Source organism: Canis lupus, chromosome 2 (genome assembly GCF_048164855.1).
Source record: "Canis lupus baileyi chromosome 2, mCanLup2.hap1, whole genome shotgun sequence".
In the NCBI taxonomy this organism is placed as follows: Eukaryota; Metazoa; Chordata; class Mammalia; order Carnivora; family Canidae; genus Canis; species Canis lupus.
In genome coordinates this window covers 47,323,187-47,343,965 of record NC_132839.1, presented here as the reverse complement: position 1 = coordinate 47,343,965, position 20,779 = coordinate 47,323,187, and the positions used below count along the sequence as shown (strand labels likewise).

At 37.1% G+C, this 20,779-nt stretch overlaps 1 protein-coding gene across 10 annotated transcripts in view; it reads left to right on the top strand.

Annotated features, from left to right (window-relative positions):
• Nucleotides 1-20,779, top strand: part of MCTP2 (multiple C2 and transmembrane domain containing 2) — a 242,141-nt gene that overhangs the window by 205,353 nt on the left and 16,009 nt on the right. For all 10 annotated transcript variants that reach the window (XM_072798305.1, XM_072798333.1, XM_072798352.1 and 7 more), the window contains 2 exons: nt 2,441-2,482; nt 15,650-15,759. In XM_072798305.1, the coding sequence (XP_072654406.1) occupies nt 2,441-2,482; nt 15,650-15,759 (152 nt within the window). The remainder of the gene's footprint in view (nt 1-2,440; nt 2,483-15,649; nt 15,760-20,779) is intronic.

Here is a 20,779-nt window from a genome sequence, read left to right as displayed (position 1 = left end):
TGGTTATCTGTAAGGTTCCTATGAATGGCATTCTCAACCACAAAAAAGCCTTTGGCATCTCCTTGAGCCCTTTCAGGGCACAGAAAGCATCGGAGAGGCTACCATAGCCTCCAGACAGCCTTTGCAGTGTTCACCTCTGGCCTGAAGCCTTCAGAGGCTTGCCAACTCCCAGGGAGATCAGAGAGTGGGCAGGCATGGGCACCTCAACTTTTGGGCTCCCAGGTCCTGAAAACCTAAAGCTTCCCATGGTACTGAAGGAAGTACCAAGAAGACATCTTCTAACATCTATTTATCATACTTCTTCTCTGACCCAGCATCCTATCTTTCATTTATCCCACCCAGAGGATCTTTTCCTGCTCTAGGTGAGCAGGAACTTGTATTCCTAGACTTGCTTTATGGCATTATCTTGGCATTCCAGATTTAAGAAACAAATTTTTAAAACAGAAATCTAAAATTTTGAGACTTGATAATAGACCTCCACATTGTTTTTTCAAGACTCAAAAGCTGACCATCTTCACCCATTTTTCTATACAGTGCTATTATTTTTAAGTGAAAAATATATATGAAATAATGGATATTAAAGGGATGATCTGATTTCTTTTGGGGTAAAAGGGAAGTAGAGAAAATGAGTTTTTGGCAGGGAGTGAAAACCTCAAACAAATTCAAACTTCTATTCTGTTTGATATTTGATTGTTTAATGCGGTAGGCATGGGCATATATCACTAATGCCTTAAAGACCTAAAGATGCTAGAATCAACTTTAAATAATTTTAAAGTACAGGATTGTATAGGGACTAAGTTTCACATAGATATGAATAGTGGGAAATTTTCACAACAAAACATCTTTAGGAAGAAATACTGTTAACTAATGTTTTACCTTTTTATGGTCAGATTTTGTTTTTCAGCTATATACATGATCTGTATGTTTATAGCATATATATGTGCATATGTGCAGATATATATACATACATACATATATATGTATGCTTAGTGTGCTTAGGTAAGCTCACGAATGGGATGTTAATATGCATATACATATTTATGCATACATAAGAACACTTAAGTGCATGTGCTTATAAATGTGTGTATAAAATCTTTTAAATTTACAGAACATTTTCAAATTTATTACTTATTTTAATATTGATAGCACCACCATGAAGGAGACAAGAATTACTATTTTTATTTTATGCTTGATGAAAGTAAGGTCCAGAAGGGCAAAGTGATTTGCCCAAGGTCATATAGTATAAAGTCCTTGAACAGTGTCCCAAGCTGAAGACTTTGCCCCAAGCTGGACTTCTAACTCCAATGTTTTTCCTCCCATCACATGTTTCTATTACATGTGTTTTTACCCAATTGCTTTCATGAAACGTGTGCTGCCAACAGTGAATAGGTGAGTTCTCCAACATCAGTGGAGTGTCACAGAAAGTACTAACTGAAACTCATGGAATTCTGGGAGGTAATGGAGTACCAGTCCTGGAGAAATTGCTTGGTAACTGCTCAGTGATTTTATGGAGTATAGTAGAGTACTCTCTGGATACTTCAGAATTACTCTTTTTTTTTTTTTTTTTTTTTTTAAGAACATGCTATTGACAATTATGCTTACTACTGGCACAATGGCATCTTAACAGATGCCTGACCTTTGCAAGGTGGTTGAGCAGAAAGGTAAGCATTCAGGCTGTAAACAGACTCTGGTGTTCTAGTACCTAGCATGCTGTCTGAGCTAGTGAACCCCCTGTGTACCAACATGTGTTGGCTTTAAAATATTGCAGCAATATGATTAAAAGTTACCTGGTAAACATTCAAGATTTCTAAACCCATCCAAAAAATCCTATTCACAGCACCTGGTGTTTTGGCACCCCCAAACTAAAGCCAGGTGCCTGTTAGTGGCCATCAGAGCCTGAGGGTGCTTCACCTGCCCCCACCCAAATCCCCAAATCCCAGGGAAAACAATAATAACTCACAGAAACCTGTAACTTATTCTTGAGATTGATTATATTCAGACTAATGCATTTCCTACTGTCTAATGTTGCAGTAATGGCCCCAGAGGAAAAGAGCAGTCATTATAACAATGAGCCTAGCACAAACCGAGTATGGTGTTCTCAGCCTTAACATAGCAGTTGGCTCATTTGTCAGAATAAGAACAAACTGTTTACAGAAAGTACAGCCCAGCAATGCATTTTTAAAGCTGGATGCCTTCAAAGGGCACTCGCCTAATAGCTTTATTTATAGTTAAGTTTTATGTAGATTATACATATTGTTCATGGTCTTACCACAGTGTCCCTGAACTTTAAAAGCATTATTTTTTAAGAGGCTATCATGTACTTTAAAAACACTAGTATTGCCGTTATGTAGGAAAACGCAAAAAGTGTGTATGGATTTGATATGCATTTTGTCATTGCAGTAGATGTTATATTAACCAGTTGTGGTTTTTCTCCTTGCAGGAGAGCACAGACATAGAGGAAGAGGAGGTTGAAGATGACAAGGTAAGTGTGCTTAGGCAAGCTCATGAATGGGGATGTTGTTAATATTGTCAGAAGAGAGCATTTTTCTCGTTGAGTCAAACCATATATATATATTTTAGTACTATGGAGTGTCTGGTATAGTCACATTTTTGTATTTTATAAAAGATATCACTTTGTAGAAATCTTATTAAGGGAGGATTAAAAAGGGTAAAAGATAAGGAATTACTGGAATATGATAAAAAGTGTACCTACAGGAGGCCTGTCATTTGATGCCAGTGAAGATCGCAAAAGCCTGCCCCTTTGGTGTAGAAAAGGTAGATAAGAGGTAGTCTAGGAAGTCAAAAGTAAATCAGGTAAAATTGCTGTTCCTTTAGGTTCCCGTCTGCACTCTGTGGGGTGGTCACCCACTTCAGAGCCTGTCAGTTTCCCAGCTGTTGCTGGCAATGGTTTCAGCTATATGTCTGCGTACATCTGTCCTTTTTCTTCTCCTGGGAGAATCTCTTCAAATCTGCTGCTTTTGTTGTCATTACGCTTTCAGACAAACCTTCTGGAATAAAATGAAACAAGTGAAAATGCCAAATGAGATGCTACCGGCTTAATGGACTTCCAGCCCCATAGAATCTGCCGGTGTATGGGGTTTGTGATGGCCATGCCTGGGAGGCTTGCAGGACTGGGGGGAAGGGCAAAACAGGGAATCATAAGAGTTAAGTATCCAATATAAAATACCCAGAAAATAGCCATGAATTAAAAAACACTGGCTCCATGACACAAACAGCCTTAAAATTAATTGGGTGAGCCAGATGGTTTTGGCCATTTGAAGCAAATTGGGTGAATTACAAAGTGAATCTTATTTGTTGTGCTAAAATGATCATTAATAGCAAAACAATAAAATAAAATATATTTTTTAAACAAAATTGACTCGTTTCAGAATAAGGTCGCACAGATGCAACTTTCTTCTGGATGAATCAATGTGAGTTGCTTCTGACTAACATTTAACTCCTTGAGCAGGAAAGATAAGCATAGCTAAGCTAACATGCATGATGATGGGATGTTTTACCAAAAGAAGCACAAGTATTAATGGAATTATTTTAAACCTTTTATGAGGCAAAATTCTAAATTTTATTTACCAAAGCTTGGAAGTGAGGGAGGTTTTCTTCTGTTTGGCTATGTCTGGTAAAACAAGCCCTCTGTAGAAGAGGGTGTCATCTGCCCTTCAGAGATCATTGTGACTGTGTGTCTTTGGCCCATCTGATAAAGGAGAGCATCCAACAAAAAGGAAATGAATGAACAAGTGGTATGTACTGGCAAGCAACAAATTCAGGCCATGGATCAGTGGTTGTCACAAGCCAACTTTCTAGTGGGGTGCCTCAAGGATTGTCTGGGGGGGTTGGGAGTCTGGAAGTAGAGCCAATTGGGCTATGTTTCAAGCCTTACTGGGCAAGGTTGACTGAGTTGGAACCATACCATTACATGGAGGAGCCTTGGAGCTCTTGTGTTTATGCAAGCATGGCCCTCCCTAAGGGTAGGTGTACCAAACCTGCTACACACAGGGCATTGGCATTAGGACATTCCCCATTTCCCTCAGGGCAATTCCGTTCTTGAAATACTTTGATTGTAGTATTTTCATAGAGCCTTTAACGGCCACAGCATGGCCATATTTGTTTGCTTCCTCAATTTTATATGTCTATGAAATCATCCAAAGGAATAAATCTAAAATGAAATTTTGACTTTTATTTATATGTCTTTCTGCCTAACACAACCCATCTGCTGTTAGAGACTGGTGAACTTTGCAGTCCTTATCCATATCTTTTCAATCTCACATCTCCAGGAGATTTGTAAAGTATAGAGGGATTTTCAAGTTTAAGACTTCTGGAGCCCACATCATCCACATATATATTACAAGCCCATCATTTCTTCTCCACATAGAGCAGATGCCATGACTGAGATGCACTTGCCATAGACCAGCACATCCGGGCACTGGACCCTCCATAGTGTGCTCTATTGAAGAGCTTACCCACAGAACCTTTCTGGCTTCTGTTGCATGTTAGACATGACAGACCATGCCTCTGGGAACTGTAACATACCCAGTGAGTAATGAGCTGTTTACAAATGATAAACACACAGCCACTTCCTTCCAAACCAGAAGAAGAGAGGAAACTCCTTTCTATCCAAACTATCCATCTTGAAAGTGACACTCCTTAATTGCCAGCACCCCTTCCCACCAAATACAATCCCAGGCGACTGCAGAAGATGAAAGCATTTCGGGGCCCCACGGCACAGCTTCCTCGGGAGATGGACGTGTTCTGTATTCTGCCTGTCTCTGATGCACAGACCAGGACTCAGTCTGTGGTCTGTCATACTTTTATTGTCCTGAAGGGCGGTTGTTGTAAAATGACATCATTGTGGCCTCTTGTTCCTTCTCATTGTCCAAAGTCCATGGTGGTGACCTGTATGAAAAGACAAATTGGAGTGCACAATTTTGTGTGTGTGTGTACTTTCAGATATAACATAGAATCTTCAGGTAACTACTATTTTGGCTTTTATGAAACTAACTGTACAAACCAAACTTTGAAGAGAGAGGAAATCTCTTTTTCTTATTCTTGATGGCCCACGCAAGAAATTGCTTGTTACAAGCGTAGTTTGCTGGGGAGCCCTGAATAAACAGATAATGGCCAAGTTCAGTCAACAGCAATCAGCTGACATTTCCTATTTGTATTAGATTCCAAATGTGGAATTCTTCTATATGGACCTTATTTGTACGGATGGATTACAATGAAAATTGCATTAATTTTCTGCACAGTAAAGGTCAGTAATTGAAGCATGAACCAAGAAACTATTGTGTAAAATGCTGTATCCCGTGCTTAGGAAAGGTCACGCAAAGCAATAATATCTTGTTTTCATTGCAGAAGGTATAAATACTTGCATTAGAGTTTCTTTTTCCAGCCCAACAAGTGCTTACATAGAATATTTCAGTATTTACTATTAACATCAGCAAGCAGAAATCATAAGGGCACATATTAAAAAAAAAGATCCTGCCTAATGCTATAATATAAAGAAACTGCTCTGTAAGACCTGCATTGTGAATTGGTGTGTCTTTAACTCAGCTGTCAGAAATAGGACTTGAATGATCTGTTCTAGGATGATCAATGAGTGCACAATTGTCTTACAGTGTTTGGGGGGAAAATTGCCCTTCTCTATCAGTTGTGGGTGAAAAACAGATATGGATGTTTTTCTTTGAGAAAATAAACATCTAATGCATTTTTGTGAATTAATTGTGGAGCATTTTATAATGAAAGGGTACAAATGAATATTATATCTCTGTGTTCTTTTCACAAATTAGGATGTCATCATTAAAAGTTAGTACATTTTAAACCAACAATTTCAGTTTAACATAGTTTCCATTCTCCAAATGGATTGTCCCCTGATCCCAGGCAGAACCTTCTTAGGGAGAGAGGCATGTGGCATATGTATTTAGAAGGAGTTTTTGCTGTAATATAATCTGCAGAGTCCTTTGAATGTACTAGACCCATGATGCGGCCCATGATGCCTCATTCCCTGTGTCTTCTTATTCCAGAGAGAGAAGATGATCTATAGTGTCCCAACCAGGGGAGACCTTCATGTTTGGAGGAAGTTTTCTTACAGTCTCATAGTGACAGTAGTTTGGTTTATGATTCCTTTGCACCATCTTAAGAATGCTCTCAAACACAGCAAATTGGTTTGATTAGTGATTTTTTAACCTATTAATGGAGCAGTGGTACTTTAAAATGATAAAGTGTGGTATTTTTAAGAAAATACAAAGTTGGACAATATCTTTGAAAGGTTAGCAATAGTTGAATATACACACACAGGGCATAGGCAATCTATATACAGGGCATATTTTAGAGGACATGTTTAAGGATAATTTTCAGAGAGAGAAAGTAAATGGTTGCTCTGATTTAACTCCTTTTAATTTGATTTAATGTTATTTTTAGTGATGAAGTGATTTAATTGCTATAATTTCTACCATGCCATCTTACTTTCAAGACTTTAATATTAAAATGGATTCTAGCCAACTCTTAATCATCAGTTTATGCATGTTTTGAATGAGAAGGGATTGGCTTCTCTATTTCATGCAGTCTTTTCTCTGACACATTGACTTGCTTAAATTTTTCTTTTAAATACAAGCCCCCATTCTTAAAAAAAAAATGTATTGGCTTCATTATCTTTTAAAGTCATCCAGAAATGTCATTAACCTGACCCTTTGAACCATTATTCATCCCACTAGTATCAGGCTCACTAATATTCCTAATACTTGTGTATTTTCTTTTTGATTTCTATGGTAAGGATTATACTTAGTGTGTTATTCCCAAATATTGTGAAATATTATATACCAGGCTATAAATTAGATGGATTATCTATCCTTCTATTAGTTTATGTACAGTCTAACAGGCAGAGGCTCTGGTTTTATGGACTATACTGTGTCTAGATATTTCTCATTGCCTAAAATGTTTATATCATGCTAATGTAGAATACTTTGGATATTGTATTTCTATTATCCACAGGTCATTGTTTTTCTGAGGATAGTAGCTGTTCTTCTTACCTTCTGTAATGAAATCCTCTCTGTTCCCTTGTGGTTTGCCCTAAATCCGGATTACCCAGTGAGTTTGCAATGTAATTGATAGGTAAAGACCCTTCTCTTTTCTCAAGGGAAAAGTAATAATTTAAAGTAAGTAATAAAGGAAGCAAAGATAATAATATAAAACAAGATTGCTTTGAGTATTAGCTAAATAATTCCATTTATAAAATAATTAATATTGGTGGAGGGTTTATTATTTGAAGACTATTTCTGTATACTTTAGCTCATCCAGTATTCAAGATAACCATTAAATTTGATATTATTTTCCCCATCTACAAATTAAGGGAAACTAACTAGATAGGATAGTAGCAAAACTCAAATCCAGTTCTAACCTAAATCAGATTTATTTTTCACCATGCCACCCTGTCCTGACGGAAACGTGCCATTAATTTATCTGTTCATTTTTCTGCATTGTATATTTGTGGAACATTTTATAATGAAAGGGACTGTTTTCTCCATCTCCAAGCCTCTGTAGGTAAAAAGATTAAAACTGTAAACATGATCCTCTAAGTAAATAATCAGAGTATAGCATAGTTGCTACTTTCATTAAAGTCTGTACACTAGGTTGGGCAGAGAAGAGGAAGTGTGTGTGTGAATCAGGAATGCTGACAGAGGTGATGTTGCTGCTGAATCTTAAGGTAATAAGAATTACTTGTTGCACTGCTTGACTGCACTAATGTTCTATCTCCTGCCCTTCTCACTCCCTACCTCAAAGAAAACTAAAAGACACACATAGAAACGTCAGCAACTGCAGCTCATTGTGTGTTTAGCCACAGTAGTTACAGAGAACTACCTCCATATTTATAGAAAACCACTAACCCTGTTTGCTCTGGGGTGGCATGCATGCATCTGTCAATTGGCCTAGAGAAACCAATCTTTCTAGGGCTAAATTCCAAATAATTATTTTAGACAGTTTCCAATTTTTCATTTGTGTTTTATCAACATCATCTTCTTGATGTTGTTCGTTCTTTTACTTTTTTCAGCCCTTCTACATAATACCAGATGAGATTCTTGTTGCAAGCCAAAAAGAAAGACAAACATGTTGGTAAATACCAGTAACTGTGGAAATGCTTTCTGTAATGAATAGAGTTTAAAAACCACTTAGAAATGATATTGATTTAAAATCTGATCTGTTTTATATTCATTTCCATAAGCAAAAGTATACTTGAGAAAGAAGTAGTCTCCCGAGAAAATACAGAATTTTACCCCTATTGAAAGAGCATACACCATAGAGTAGACGCTGTGTGTGTGTATACACACGAGTGTGCACATGCACATGTGCCAGCGTGCTTGCACACAGACCCACCCCATATCTCATGGGAAGAAGTCCTAAAGGAGGTTCCCAGTACAGGCATCCAGGCTTCACAAGGAACACTTTTTAATCTCATCTATCAGAAATATTGCTTCTTATGCTTTGCTATGACAGATACTACTGAGGTTTGGGGTTTTCTGTTGTGTGTGTGTTTTTTTTCCCATGCTAAATTCCACTGAATCTATTTCTGGTGTTTATAACTTTAAGTTTTCAAATTATTGGCTTTTTTTTTAATACTCTGTAGGATAAAACAGACCAAACATTCCCATTGAAAGCCCAAAAGTTATATTTTTGTGTCTTTCTTCTAGATGGCTGAAATTATTGGAAAGGTCTTGAGACAGAATTTTGCGTTGATCCCTTTTGGGGACACTTCCCATTCTGTGACAAATATTACTCAATTTTTAAACATGTCAAAAAGGATTTTTTCTGACATGGTCAATTTTGGGGACTGTCTCCTGGCTTTGCTTAGGTAATTAATAGAGGAATGAGGATTTTTTCCTAAATCAGAACATGTAGGAAAGATTTAAAGTAACATACTGATTATATAATTAATTCCAAGTTGTAAATTCATTTTGATGGTGTGAATTCTCTCCCAGAGGCTCCAAGCTGGTTTATTGCACCTACAGTGCTATAGTCATTGGAGCCTTGGGGGGAGTGGGGGTGGGAACAAGGCCTGGAGAAGGATGGATTTGCCTCCTGATTTATTTTTGGTTTTGCTTATAAAGAAAGCACATGATATGTGCTTAATTTGACTGCATACAGACTTAGCCAAAAACTCAAGTTTATTTTTCTCACATTTTATAAACAAATGGGCAATGAAGTAAAAGGTGATCTTACACCCATCTCTGGTATGATAATATGCATCTTTAGGTTTCAGAGATGGAGTTTGTTATCATTTTTCTTACAGTGAGTGCCAGTCTTTCTTTCTGTATGTCAGAAAACAAAGGATTCTTATGAAATTGGAATTCTATCTCTGATAAGTTCATGCTCTCATCTCTCTTCCATTATGTTGTGATGCATGTTTTATCACAAAGTAGACCCTAAATCATGTGAATTGACTTACACCTCGTTGGTTTTTCAAGTTTGTAATACGAAGTAAAATCCATTCTTTCTCAAATGCAGGGCTCTAAAAGTGCAGTGCATATAGTTGTTCACATTTTTTTTGTGCATTTGTTTAATCACACCAGTGGCCCCCACTCTTTTTTATTACACATTTCCCTCTATAAATCAGAAGCCTCCTATGTTAAGGAAACACATGAGCACATGTGATAACAGTTCTGTCTTTCTGAATGGATCTCTGTTACTCTTCCCAGGCAATTTGGTAGCAGCAGCAGATGTAATGTTGTGTTTGCTAAACTGTTATCACCACATTCCATGGTTCAATCTGAGACGTGTAAATAAAGCCAGCATGATGCAGATAAAACTGCCAGATGATCTTTCATACAACGCAGGGCAACATGAGTAGACTTGTCTTGGAAGATCATTGCTTTCAAAACTTAAATTAACCCCAGTATTCTTTAAACTAGACCAAAGGTTATTCATTCTTTTATCTTTTTGCATTCTCAAAAGGAAGGGACTTATATTTATGAAGTGCCCAAAGTGTACCAAGTCCTTTACATATCTTATGATACGAATGATATTTAATTCTTCAAACACTCAATTGGGAAAAGATTAGGCTCTCCCTTTTTCCAGATAGTAAAATGGGGATTCAGAATGGGTAAGGAATTTACCATGATCACAGAACTGATTAATGGCAAGTTAGAGTTGAACCCAGTTCTCTCCGACCCCTAGCTGGTTATTTACAAAATGGGTAGGCCTGGTGAGAGCTGATAAGTCCTATGGATGGTTGGTCTGTTTGTGTTTCTTGTAACTTTTCACCTTTTGGTGCAAATAATCCCTGATTACCCCAGCTCTTAAATATAAAAATGGAAAGAAATATTTTTGAAATATTTTCAAATGACATCATTTAACATCTCCTCTCATGAGTATTGGGCAAAATAATGCTGGAAAGAAAAAGTAAGTATCAATATGTAACTGAATGTGGTATCTCAAAATTATATATTCTGTGGTACAGAAAGAAAACAGAAACACACGGACATCAAAGAAGCAAATGCCAAAAAAGAACAAGTGTGAACTGAATCCCTACCTTGTGAAATGGTCACTAGACACTAGAGCTTGCCTTTTTTTTTTTTTTTAATTTTTTTAAGGGACTTCTTGTAATGGAGACACACTTGCTCTGGAATCCTATGCCACATGTCCCTATTTGCCCAGAAAATTTCCATTCACTGTTTTCTCCCCATTTTGTTTAAGTACTAAATATTGTACTTAATATTTACATTCAAATACACTGGAATAAATTACTTAGACTTGTATTCTGCTTCTGCCATGGTTTTTACTAAAAGCCCAGGGGTTACATGTGCAGTGACCAGAGATCTCATTGTCACCAGGTTAAATCCAGCAAGCAATCAGGGATAACCCATTAATTTTCCTGATACTTTTCAGGGGCAAAGTCACTAAAACCTAGCTTTAAAGGAAAGCTTGTGGATGGTTGTTGAAAAAGTACTTTCAGATGAGTTCACCCCTTCTTGCAAGTGGTGGAGAAGCATCTGATACTCCCACCCCAATCAGCCATGTGGCATGCCAGCCTATTGGGGCATAGCAATTACCAAATCTATAGGATGCATAATGTTTCCAAACTGTCAATTCTGGTGGAGTTAGTGGGAAAGATGAAAAATTACAGGGTAAATGTATGTTAAATATATGCAGAATTTAAAAAGTCTATGGATAATAGAATAAGTAGTAGTCTGAACACTTTTAATATGTTTTGCTTCACTCATTCCATTGAGTAAATCTTCACTTTTTTCCTTACTGTTTGATAAAACTTTTTCAGTGAGTAAATCATAAAGTAGAGTTCGTGTTTAAGAATAATCAAGTAAAAAAAAAAAAGAATAATCAAGTAAAAAAAAAAGAATAATCAAGTAATAATATTCTATTTCTCAAGATAATTATTGATGAGCTAACTGATAGATATGTGTTTACATTTCTTGTCCATCCCCTGGGGCTATGATCATATCACCTGTGTGTGTAAACTTAAGTTACAAATTTACTTAAAGAGTCTTCAATAGCTAGCAGTTACTTTAAGAAAACTATTTCTGGAAACATGCTTTTATTTGTGTAGCCAAAACATTTTGTTTACATATCTCTCTGTGGAGTATGGCTTTTCTTTGAAATAAAATGACTGTTCTACATTTATCTGATTTTTCATTCCAAGGTTTCATTGTACACGTATGAAAAATAGCAAGATGGCTCTTATTATGTTGACTCCAATAGTGCCAACATGTAAAAAAAAAAAAAATCATGGGTGGAGTCAAATGGTGGCAGTCTTACCTGGGTGCCATCAAATGATTCAAACAGAATATCAAATAAATTAATTGTAAAATTGTTCTGAGTTTTTTCAACCAATATATGGAACTAAAATAAAGCTTCTGCTAGTTTTACAAATGGTAACATTCTGACATAGGAATGCCATTGTAAATTTAGTTGAAACATTTAGCATTAATTAAGAATTATTTAATTTCGTAGGAATAGTATCAATGCAAACTTGGATGGGGGACAGCATCATGACTAATAAGACATTCTTACAAAACAAAGGAGTCTATGAGGCAGAAGTGTACTTGGGATTGGCCACAGTGCCCTGATTATCCATGATTGTGTACAAATGATAATGCTTCACTGATTGACTAGAAGCTGAAGTGTCTACACTTACAAACATTTTATGTATACAGTGTTGGGTAGCAACAACAAATTTTTTGTGGCAAAGATGTGTCAAATATAAAAAATACACTTCAGTGTGACAATGTATACTGTTTTTGCTGCTGGTCACCAATTTGAGTTTAGGAATGTTTGAACCTTTGAAGAGCTCTTAGTCAACTTAAACATTTCCCAAAGCTATTGAACTCCTGTGAAAAAAGAAATCTATTTTTGTTGTATTTGGGTCATAATCAGTTGGAAATGTTTATTTGTTTGTTTATTTATTTATTTATTTACTTAGATTTGAGAGAGACAGAACATGAGCATGAGCAGGGGGGAGGGGGAGAGGGAGAAGCAGACCCCCACACTGAGAAGGGAGCCTGATGCCAGCTCCATCCCAGGACCCTGAGATCATGACCTGAGCCAAAGGTAGATGCTTAACTGACTCAGCTACCCAGGTGTGCCTCAGTTGGAAATTTGTAATCAAAATCTTTGACGACTGAAATACTAAGTAACTTCATTTCTAAAAGCTTTTGTGAGTGGAAGTGAATTTTAAAAGAACTGGCAAAAAAAGACACTGCATTTTTTTCTCTCAGAAAAGCAAGGAATATTCATCACAAAGTAAACTATGATATTAAATGCTGTGCCCGGTCCAGTGTTTAATTCTGAAGCTATCCTTTGGGATAACTCAATTTGGGGGGAGGGGGGGACTTTTGATTTTTAACAGAATAAATACCTGTTTTATGCAAGAATGAAAGGTAATTGAAAAACCATTTATTTACAAGCATTAATTTTGTGTAACACCAAATGAATTAAGGATACAACTTACTTGAAGCTTTGTCCTGAAAAAATGTTTAACAGAATAAGTTCATATGAATGATTACAAAGATATACAGTGCCCTTGAAAATATTTGGGCTGAGATATATATATATGGATATCAATATTTAAAAATTAAAATTGATAATTTTCTCCATGTAACACATTTTTTGGTGTGAGGTTTCAAGGTACCTCAGTGCCTGTAGAGATAGTACTTTCATAATTAAAATTATGATCCACAGTAGAGTCAATTAAAGGTGTCAATTTAATGACTACTAAGTGCAATTCTGAAGATGATTAAGAACAATTTTATGAAATATGTAAAAAGATGGTTTTAAAAAGTACATTCTTTTGAAAAGTACCCTCACCTGGGATTATAAACATATATAACTAGGAAACCAGTTAAATATGTGAATCTGTAGTACAAATAATAATCCTTTATGTACCATTTAAAAATGTTCACAGAACATGAATGTTTCATTTTAATATACATAAAACATGCCTTTTAAAATTTTTGAAGTAACGTACTTGTAAAAATAAAATGAAATAATTATGTGGATCTGCCAATATGATTAAATCAAGTTGAGAGTTCATAAATATTTTTAAAATTATGTGATTCTGATTACGTTCACTCTTCAAATTACTATCCTGTTAGCCTAGATATGGTGGGACCCTTAGCCTTGTTTTTGAATATTAAATATGCAAATTAAAACATCAAGTACATCAAAAAGTAAAAGGACATTGTGACAATAATTTATTATTTTGATATACTAAACTTATACTTTCTTCATGACCAGAACCTCAGCATTTGGGTGTTTCATTAGGGGGGTGGGGGGAATACACACACACACACACACACACACACACACACGGTCAATGGATATTTTTATGAAGTGGAGCCACGTGGAAATTTGAGTCATCTTCCAAGAAATTGTTTTGACCTAAAGTCTATGCTGCTGAAAAGAAGAAGCTACTTTTGCCCTTTGGGTCAAACTCCCTGGTGCTTTCAAATCCTCCGTTATAAACATGAATACTTATGTAGCAGACAGAGATGGGTTTTCACCATTGTGCCCATTAATAGATGTTGCTGAGTATGAATTAGGTTGCTCTGGCAGCATATCTAATTTTTAATGCAAGCTGCTTGAGGAATTACAGAGTAAGGGAAATAAGGAATTTTAAATTGCAGTGAAAATCTAAAAATGCCTTGCTAGTTTGAGGTAGCAAGAAGACACAAAAAGCCTGCCTTCTCCTTCTATACGGAATGCTTAGATTAAGGAGTTCAGCGCTTAATGGTAAGGGGTCTTCAAACCATCCCTGCACCCTTTACTAAGGAGGGGGTGGCGGTGGTACATTCTAACCTTTGCGCTCTCTGTGGTCTGTTTCTGCCAAGTAGCTTCATAAACAAGGACAGGTGTGAGAAGGGAAGTTTGTGGTTTCCTGACATCTCTGCCATATTGATTATTCTTAAAATGATCTCTCTCTCTCTCTTTTTTTTAAAAGATTTTATTTATTTGAGAGAGAGAGACAGAGATAGCAGCAGAGAGCACAAGCAGAGAGGAGAGGGAAAACCTCCCTCAGCAGGGAGCATGACTCAGAGCTTGATCCCAAGACCCTGAGATCATGACCCAAGGTAAAGGCAGTTGCATAACCAACTGAGCCACCCAGGTGCCCCAAATGTTCTCTTCAGTTTAGAAGGTTTTGCTCCATAATTTAGTGCAATTCTAACTCAAGTAAAATTCTAGATAGAGAAAAATTTGAGGTTTTAGGTATTATATATTAGATGTTGTGGCTACAATGACCCAGACAGGCAAGAGCTGAGAAGATACTAGCTAAATCCCAGTTACAGTAGAGTTCCCAGGGAGGTAAAATATGGTATCAGAATATAAGAAATTGTGTAAAAATACCAGTCATTAGAGAATCATCTTTTCTCCAACATTTGAGTAATTTCTAAATTATTTTTATAAGCATTAGCTGCCTAGCATGCTAAAACACACTTGACATATTTTTATAAGCAAAGTAAGGACAATATTCTTAGAAGGCTGAATTCTGTTACACATGACAAATTGTAGACTGAGGAAGATGAACTTGTATTTGCTTCTACCTCATGAAGGAAAAGCCAGTCAATCATTGGACATCCTCCCAGGGAATAACCTGTGTAGGATGCAATCTCCAGAAGTGACTATGGAGTCTGCCTACAGGTGCCTACTCTGTTTCTGAGGTGGTTGCCAAAGGATAACTGAAATGTTCCTCAGACTTGCAGTGGGTTTAAAACATGACTAGAAATGCAGCAGAGTTTGACAAAGAAGCCACAGTACTAGGAAACATATCACCTGGATTTCCAACATACCATGTTGTCACCTGCTTGAAACATTTCTGAAGGACTGTGAGGGACCGGGGTAAGGTGAGCTGGCAGGTAACTGTGTGAAGCCAGACAGAAAATCAGGGTCAGCCAGATGGATGGGGTTGCCAAGTCCTCTGAGAGAAGCCGTAGCTTTCGTAGAGAAGAATGGTTGTGTCTGAATGAGTGGGCAACACAGTTCTTTGGAGTCAATAAATACTTTAAATTGTGAAAAAATGTGATTTGTCTCTTGGAGTCATTCTGTTGATAATAACTGTTATAACGATATATGAATTTCTATAGCAAGATGATACAAATGAAGTGATTGAGCTAAATCTTGCTTTTATGTTTCCTAGGAATCTGAAAAAAAAGGGTTAATTGAAAGAATCTATATGGTACAGGATATTGTTTCAACTGTTCAAAACATCTTGGAGGAAATGGCTTCTTTTGGAGAAAGAATTAAAAAGTAAGTTCTACATTTGTGTTGTATTTGAAGCAGAGCTGGTATCATCGAGGACAGTGGAGGTTAGAGGGTGGGGAGGGCAGGGATCAGTAAATGCAAAAACAAAACAAAACAAAAAAACAAAAGCTACAGTGTTGGAGAAACCGTATTTATATTTGTTGGTTTGTTCTTTGGGCTTGTCAGCTTCACAGTTGGGTAGTGCTTTGGAACCGGGGTGACCATATGGCCAATTCACACCAATTGCCCCAGCATAATTATTTCAATCTCAAAAGTATCCTGGTTTGGGTGATAAATTATAGATTAAGAAAAAAGGAGTATCCTATTCAGAAATAAATAGGGTAGCAAATATGCTCTCAAGTTGCCGTTTTCAACTGAAACATAGAACACAGTAAATGCTTTCTTTCTCAACTTACCAATGAGTAATATATAGCTAGTAGCATCGTGGATGCAAAGATGTGAAGTTAATTCATCACATTCTTGGGTGTCTGAGGGGTCAACAGACTTCTTTTATGAGAGGCAGTGAATAAATATTTTCATTTGTGGATCACAACTACTCAACTCTGTTAAGTATAAAAGCAGGCATCATTCATTTAGGTATCAAATGAATGACTGTGATATGTGTTCTAACAAAGGTTTATTTACAAAAACAGGTGGAAGGCTAGAGTTGACTAAAATCCAACCCATAGCTTCTCACTTCCCACCTTAGGTCACAAGGACTAAATCTCTGATGTAGTCTCAGTTGAAAAAGACCCTATGATTCATATTTACTTTGTTTTAGACATCATGAACTCTGTGTAACTTGTTCTTCACTTGGTACCAATGAACAGAGCAATTTTTAATATTTTTTCTTTTAATTTTAAACTTATTTCCTCTTTTGAATCTAAAATATGTCAAGTTGTTCTTTCTAAAGATTAATACTTTTTTTCTTATTTTATTGTCCATGATAGTTTCTTTTTTTTTTTTAAGATAGTTTCTTTTTTTTTTTTAAGATTTTATTTATTTATTCATGAGAGACAGAGAGAGAGAGAGAGAGAGAGAGAGGCAGGCTCCATGAAGGGAGCCCATTGTGGGACTCGATCCCGGGTCTCCAGATCACACCCTGGGCTGAAGGCAGCACTAAACCAATGAGCCACCCGGGCTGCCCTCCATGATAGTGTCTTTAAGTAAAGAAGATAATATTTAGAAATTGCATGGGTAGGGGTGCCTAGGTGGTACCGTCAGTTAAGCATCTGACTCTTGATTTCAGCTCAGATCATGATCTAAGGGTCCTGAGATCAAGCCCCAATTTGGGCTTTGGGCTCAATGCTGAGCCTACTTGCTATTCTCTCTCACCCTTTCACCCTTTCTCTCTGCTCTTCTCACTTGTGTGCACATGCTTGTGCTCTCTCTTTCTCTCTCTCTCAAATGAATAAATCTTAAAAAAAAAAAAAGGAAAGAAAGAAATTGCATGGGTAAAGAGGAAATTAAAATTAGTACTAACAGCCAAGGGAAAGTTTTCTATATTAAGATGCAGGGGAATCAGTAAATTATAACATCAGGAAATACAAATAGCTAATATGGAACTTTGTATGGATACTGATCTTTCTCAGATTATCAAATCCAGTTGCTCTGGAGTGACCATTTATTATTGGCATGCTAAATGTATTTTGTTTATAAAATAAGCTATTAATAATCTTTAAAAGATTGTAAATTTTACTGAATTTACATGCTACTATTCCTGTTATTAATGTCTTAGAAGAAAAACTAAAGAGCAGGAGGATTTTTGCTTACGTATATTAATGCCTACTTGCTTTTTCTAGATTTCACAGAAACCGACAAATGATTTCTGAAGTTACCTTCAAAATTGTTTAATAAAGACCTAAATGACAATAGGAAATAGTCAAATAATGAAGAGGGCGTTACACTTCTTCCTTCATTAACTCTTTATCTCTCTGAGTGTCAGGCACTGATCTGGTCTAAGAATGAGAAATATTCCATAGAGCCATGATAATAGTAACATCAGCTCGTGTTATATGCCAGCCAGACACTGTTGTAAACCCTTCACACATAGTAATTTCTTTAAGAAGTTGCTGGCTGGAATCAGAGTAAATGATTCCCACAGGCGTATGGATTAAGGATTTTAATGTACCCATTTTACAGATTAGGAAATGGAATCACAGGTCAAGGTCACACAACTAGTGAGCAAAGAAGCCTAGCATGTCGTTTTCCTCTAGGGATCTATTTTCCAGTGAGGGAGAACAGCAATAAGAATTAGAATTCAGTTGCATTGATGCAAGATAGAGAGAAGACAGGGTGTCAGGAGTGGTCTGACCAGCCCAGAAAAGGGATATGGGGGAGAGAAAGCCAGGGGACAGTTCTGAAGGAGGGACATCTTATCAGCGTGTCTGATCATGGGAAGAGATAGTTGAGCAAAGAGTTAATGAATGGGGACTGCAGTAAGTGGGACTTTGTGCAAAGGTTCAAAGCCCAAGTCTGTGCTAGATACTGGGAGATGTAAGGGTTTCAGTATGTCTATGAGGCAGTGGAGGGTAGTGGCAGTGCTTAGAGATGAGGCCAGTCATACAGGACCTTGAGTGGATGGAAAAAGGCCATGAAAAAAAAAAATTGGATGAGGGACATTCTGGCAGCAAGAAGGATAAGAGGATGTGGAGTGGGGGCAAGAACTGAGGAAGGAAGGTCGTGTTGTTTGGTAAAACTGTCTCCACACTTGAAGGTCTCTAACAGACAAATGGGGCTGTTGTGCCATTGATAATGGTCAAGGAAACATGTCTGATGACAGCAGAAGGCAGGGAGATTGAAACAGGCCCCCATCTCTCCAGTGCGTCTGAGGGACAGCTGTGTTGGGCACAGCTGTGGTGGCCATGTCTGAGACGTATTTTCAGCCATGAACAGAGTACTGTTCTGCCCAGCTGCAGCACAGGAAGGAAGGCCCATAAGGCTCCACTCCTATTAATTCTTTGGCCATTCATTACTGCAGTGATCTGAAAGTTCCTGCTGGGTATTCAAGTGGGGTGGCATGTGTAACTTTGTTGGAATTCCATTGTAATTCAGTGGTGAAGGACCAGGAAAACTTTTCCCCAACTTCTGGCAACTAGTAAATGAGTAAGCTTTCATGAAACACTCAGAGCAAGGCTTTCCAGTTACTGACCCAGAAGACCCCAATTGTATTGCATTTACATGGCACAAGCTAAATCTTCTTTTTCTCCTCTTTACTTTCTCTAGTTACCTTCTCTCATATTATACAAATTTCAAATGTGTGTATATAACAGACCCAAGCATTAATTGAATGTGTAGCATCTATATTATCTCAGACAGCAGGCTGGATGGTCAGAGGGTGCTATATTTCATATGTCCTCTCATTATGGAGTGTTGGCCTCAACACTTGTATCTTTGAGTGGTTAGGGAAGTCTCACAGAGGAGGAGATAATCAGAAACCTAAGACAGGGAAATCATTCCTGCAAATGTTCCAGAGTAAGGTCTGGAAGGCACATTCATCAGAAGTAGAACTTCTCTGGATGGGAAAGACGTTGAAAAATACTAGGCAGTAAAGATGAAGAGGGAGGTGAGTGCATCTTGAATCACAGTGAGGACATGAGGAGTGACAGACTGACACACCTGGTGTTTACTCTGAGAGTAATATGTCAAAAGGAACAAAGAATGAAGGCAGAAAGACCAAGGAAAAGGCCAGACACAAGGTGTGAGGAACAGGTTCACCAGCTGGTGTAGAAACCATGCTTCATGAACAAAAGCATCACGTGGGGTTCATTACAAAAGAATAATCTGTAAGATTATATGATCAGTCATTTCTGTTTCCATGAGTAGAAGAGTCAGAAGATTTTATTTGTCCTACCTTGGGAAGTGAGGAAAATCAAAGCTCCATGGGCATAAAGGTCAACTAGCAGGACACCCATTTGGGGGAAGATCTATAGGATGGAGCCCTTTACCTTTACTGGTTGTGGTCACAATAATTTTTGTTTAGTGCTTTGGAACTTTGAAAATGATATTCTTAGGACATGTCAGTAAGCCTGAATGGTTGAATGAAGGAAGGGGATTCGTTGAATTTTTTTCCACTAATTAAAGGTTTGGCTCATTTGTCTCATTACTGTTCATGTCAGGTATTCCTTTCTTAGGAACTCAGGGAACTCTTAAATCAAGAAAACTAGGGAAGCCTGTGCAAATGTATAACAAAGTGTTTGATTTTGAGATGGAAAGCTTAGATTTACCAGGGTTTTTAAACTTTGGATGTTCTGTGGAAACCAGCCCAAGATATTCCATGTTAATGGAGAGAAGGTCTAGTAAGTTCTTGAGTATTAGGGGAATTACAGTGTAATGTCTTTGAACTAAGCCCTCAGTATAAAAAGGAGTATTGAATAAATTAAATGAACAAAAATGCACCTTTTTACATTTTCTAAAGTGCCTACTATAGAGGTAGTGAGAGTGGGCTCTTGCACTGACTTTCTGAATTCATGTCCCAATTCTGTCACATACTGAGAGTATTGGTGCCAGTTATTTAACTTTTATGAGTCAGAGTCCTCATTTGTAGAATGGGAGTAATAATTATTCCTACTTCATCATATTTTGGAAAGAATTAAATGAATTAGTGTATATGAAGAGCTCAGACTAGTGGATGGCATGTATTACTCACTTAAGAATATTGACTATTATGAATATTATTTTTGGCAAACTGCCTTGGCTTTCTGTGTCTTAAATTAAAAAAAAATTAAAAAGCAAGTGTCTTCCTTTTTGTAAAAAAAAAAAAGAGCCGTTTAAACACTTTCCACTAAAATTGTGGGTTGCTGAGAGGAAAACACAAGAGGTAGCTGACTTGGCTGTTGGAGAGCAAAACTGACAGGGTGTTTGTGACAGTATCTATACACATCTTCATTTCTAGCACTCAGCACTAATACACATGACACATCCCACACTTGTACACACAAACAACTGTTGAGATCTTTATAAAGATTGCATTAATTGGAAAGTAATTGGTATCTTGATAATATTTTAAGTTTACTAATCTAGTCTG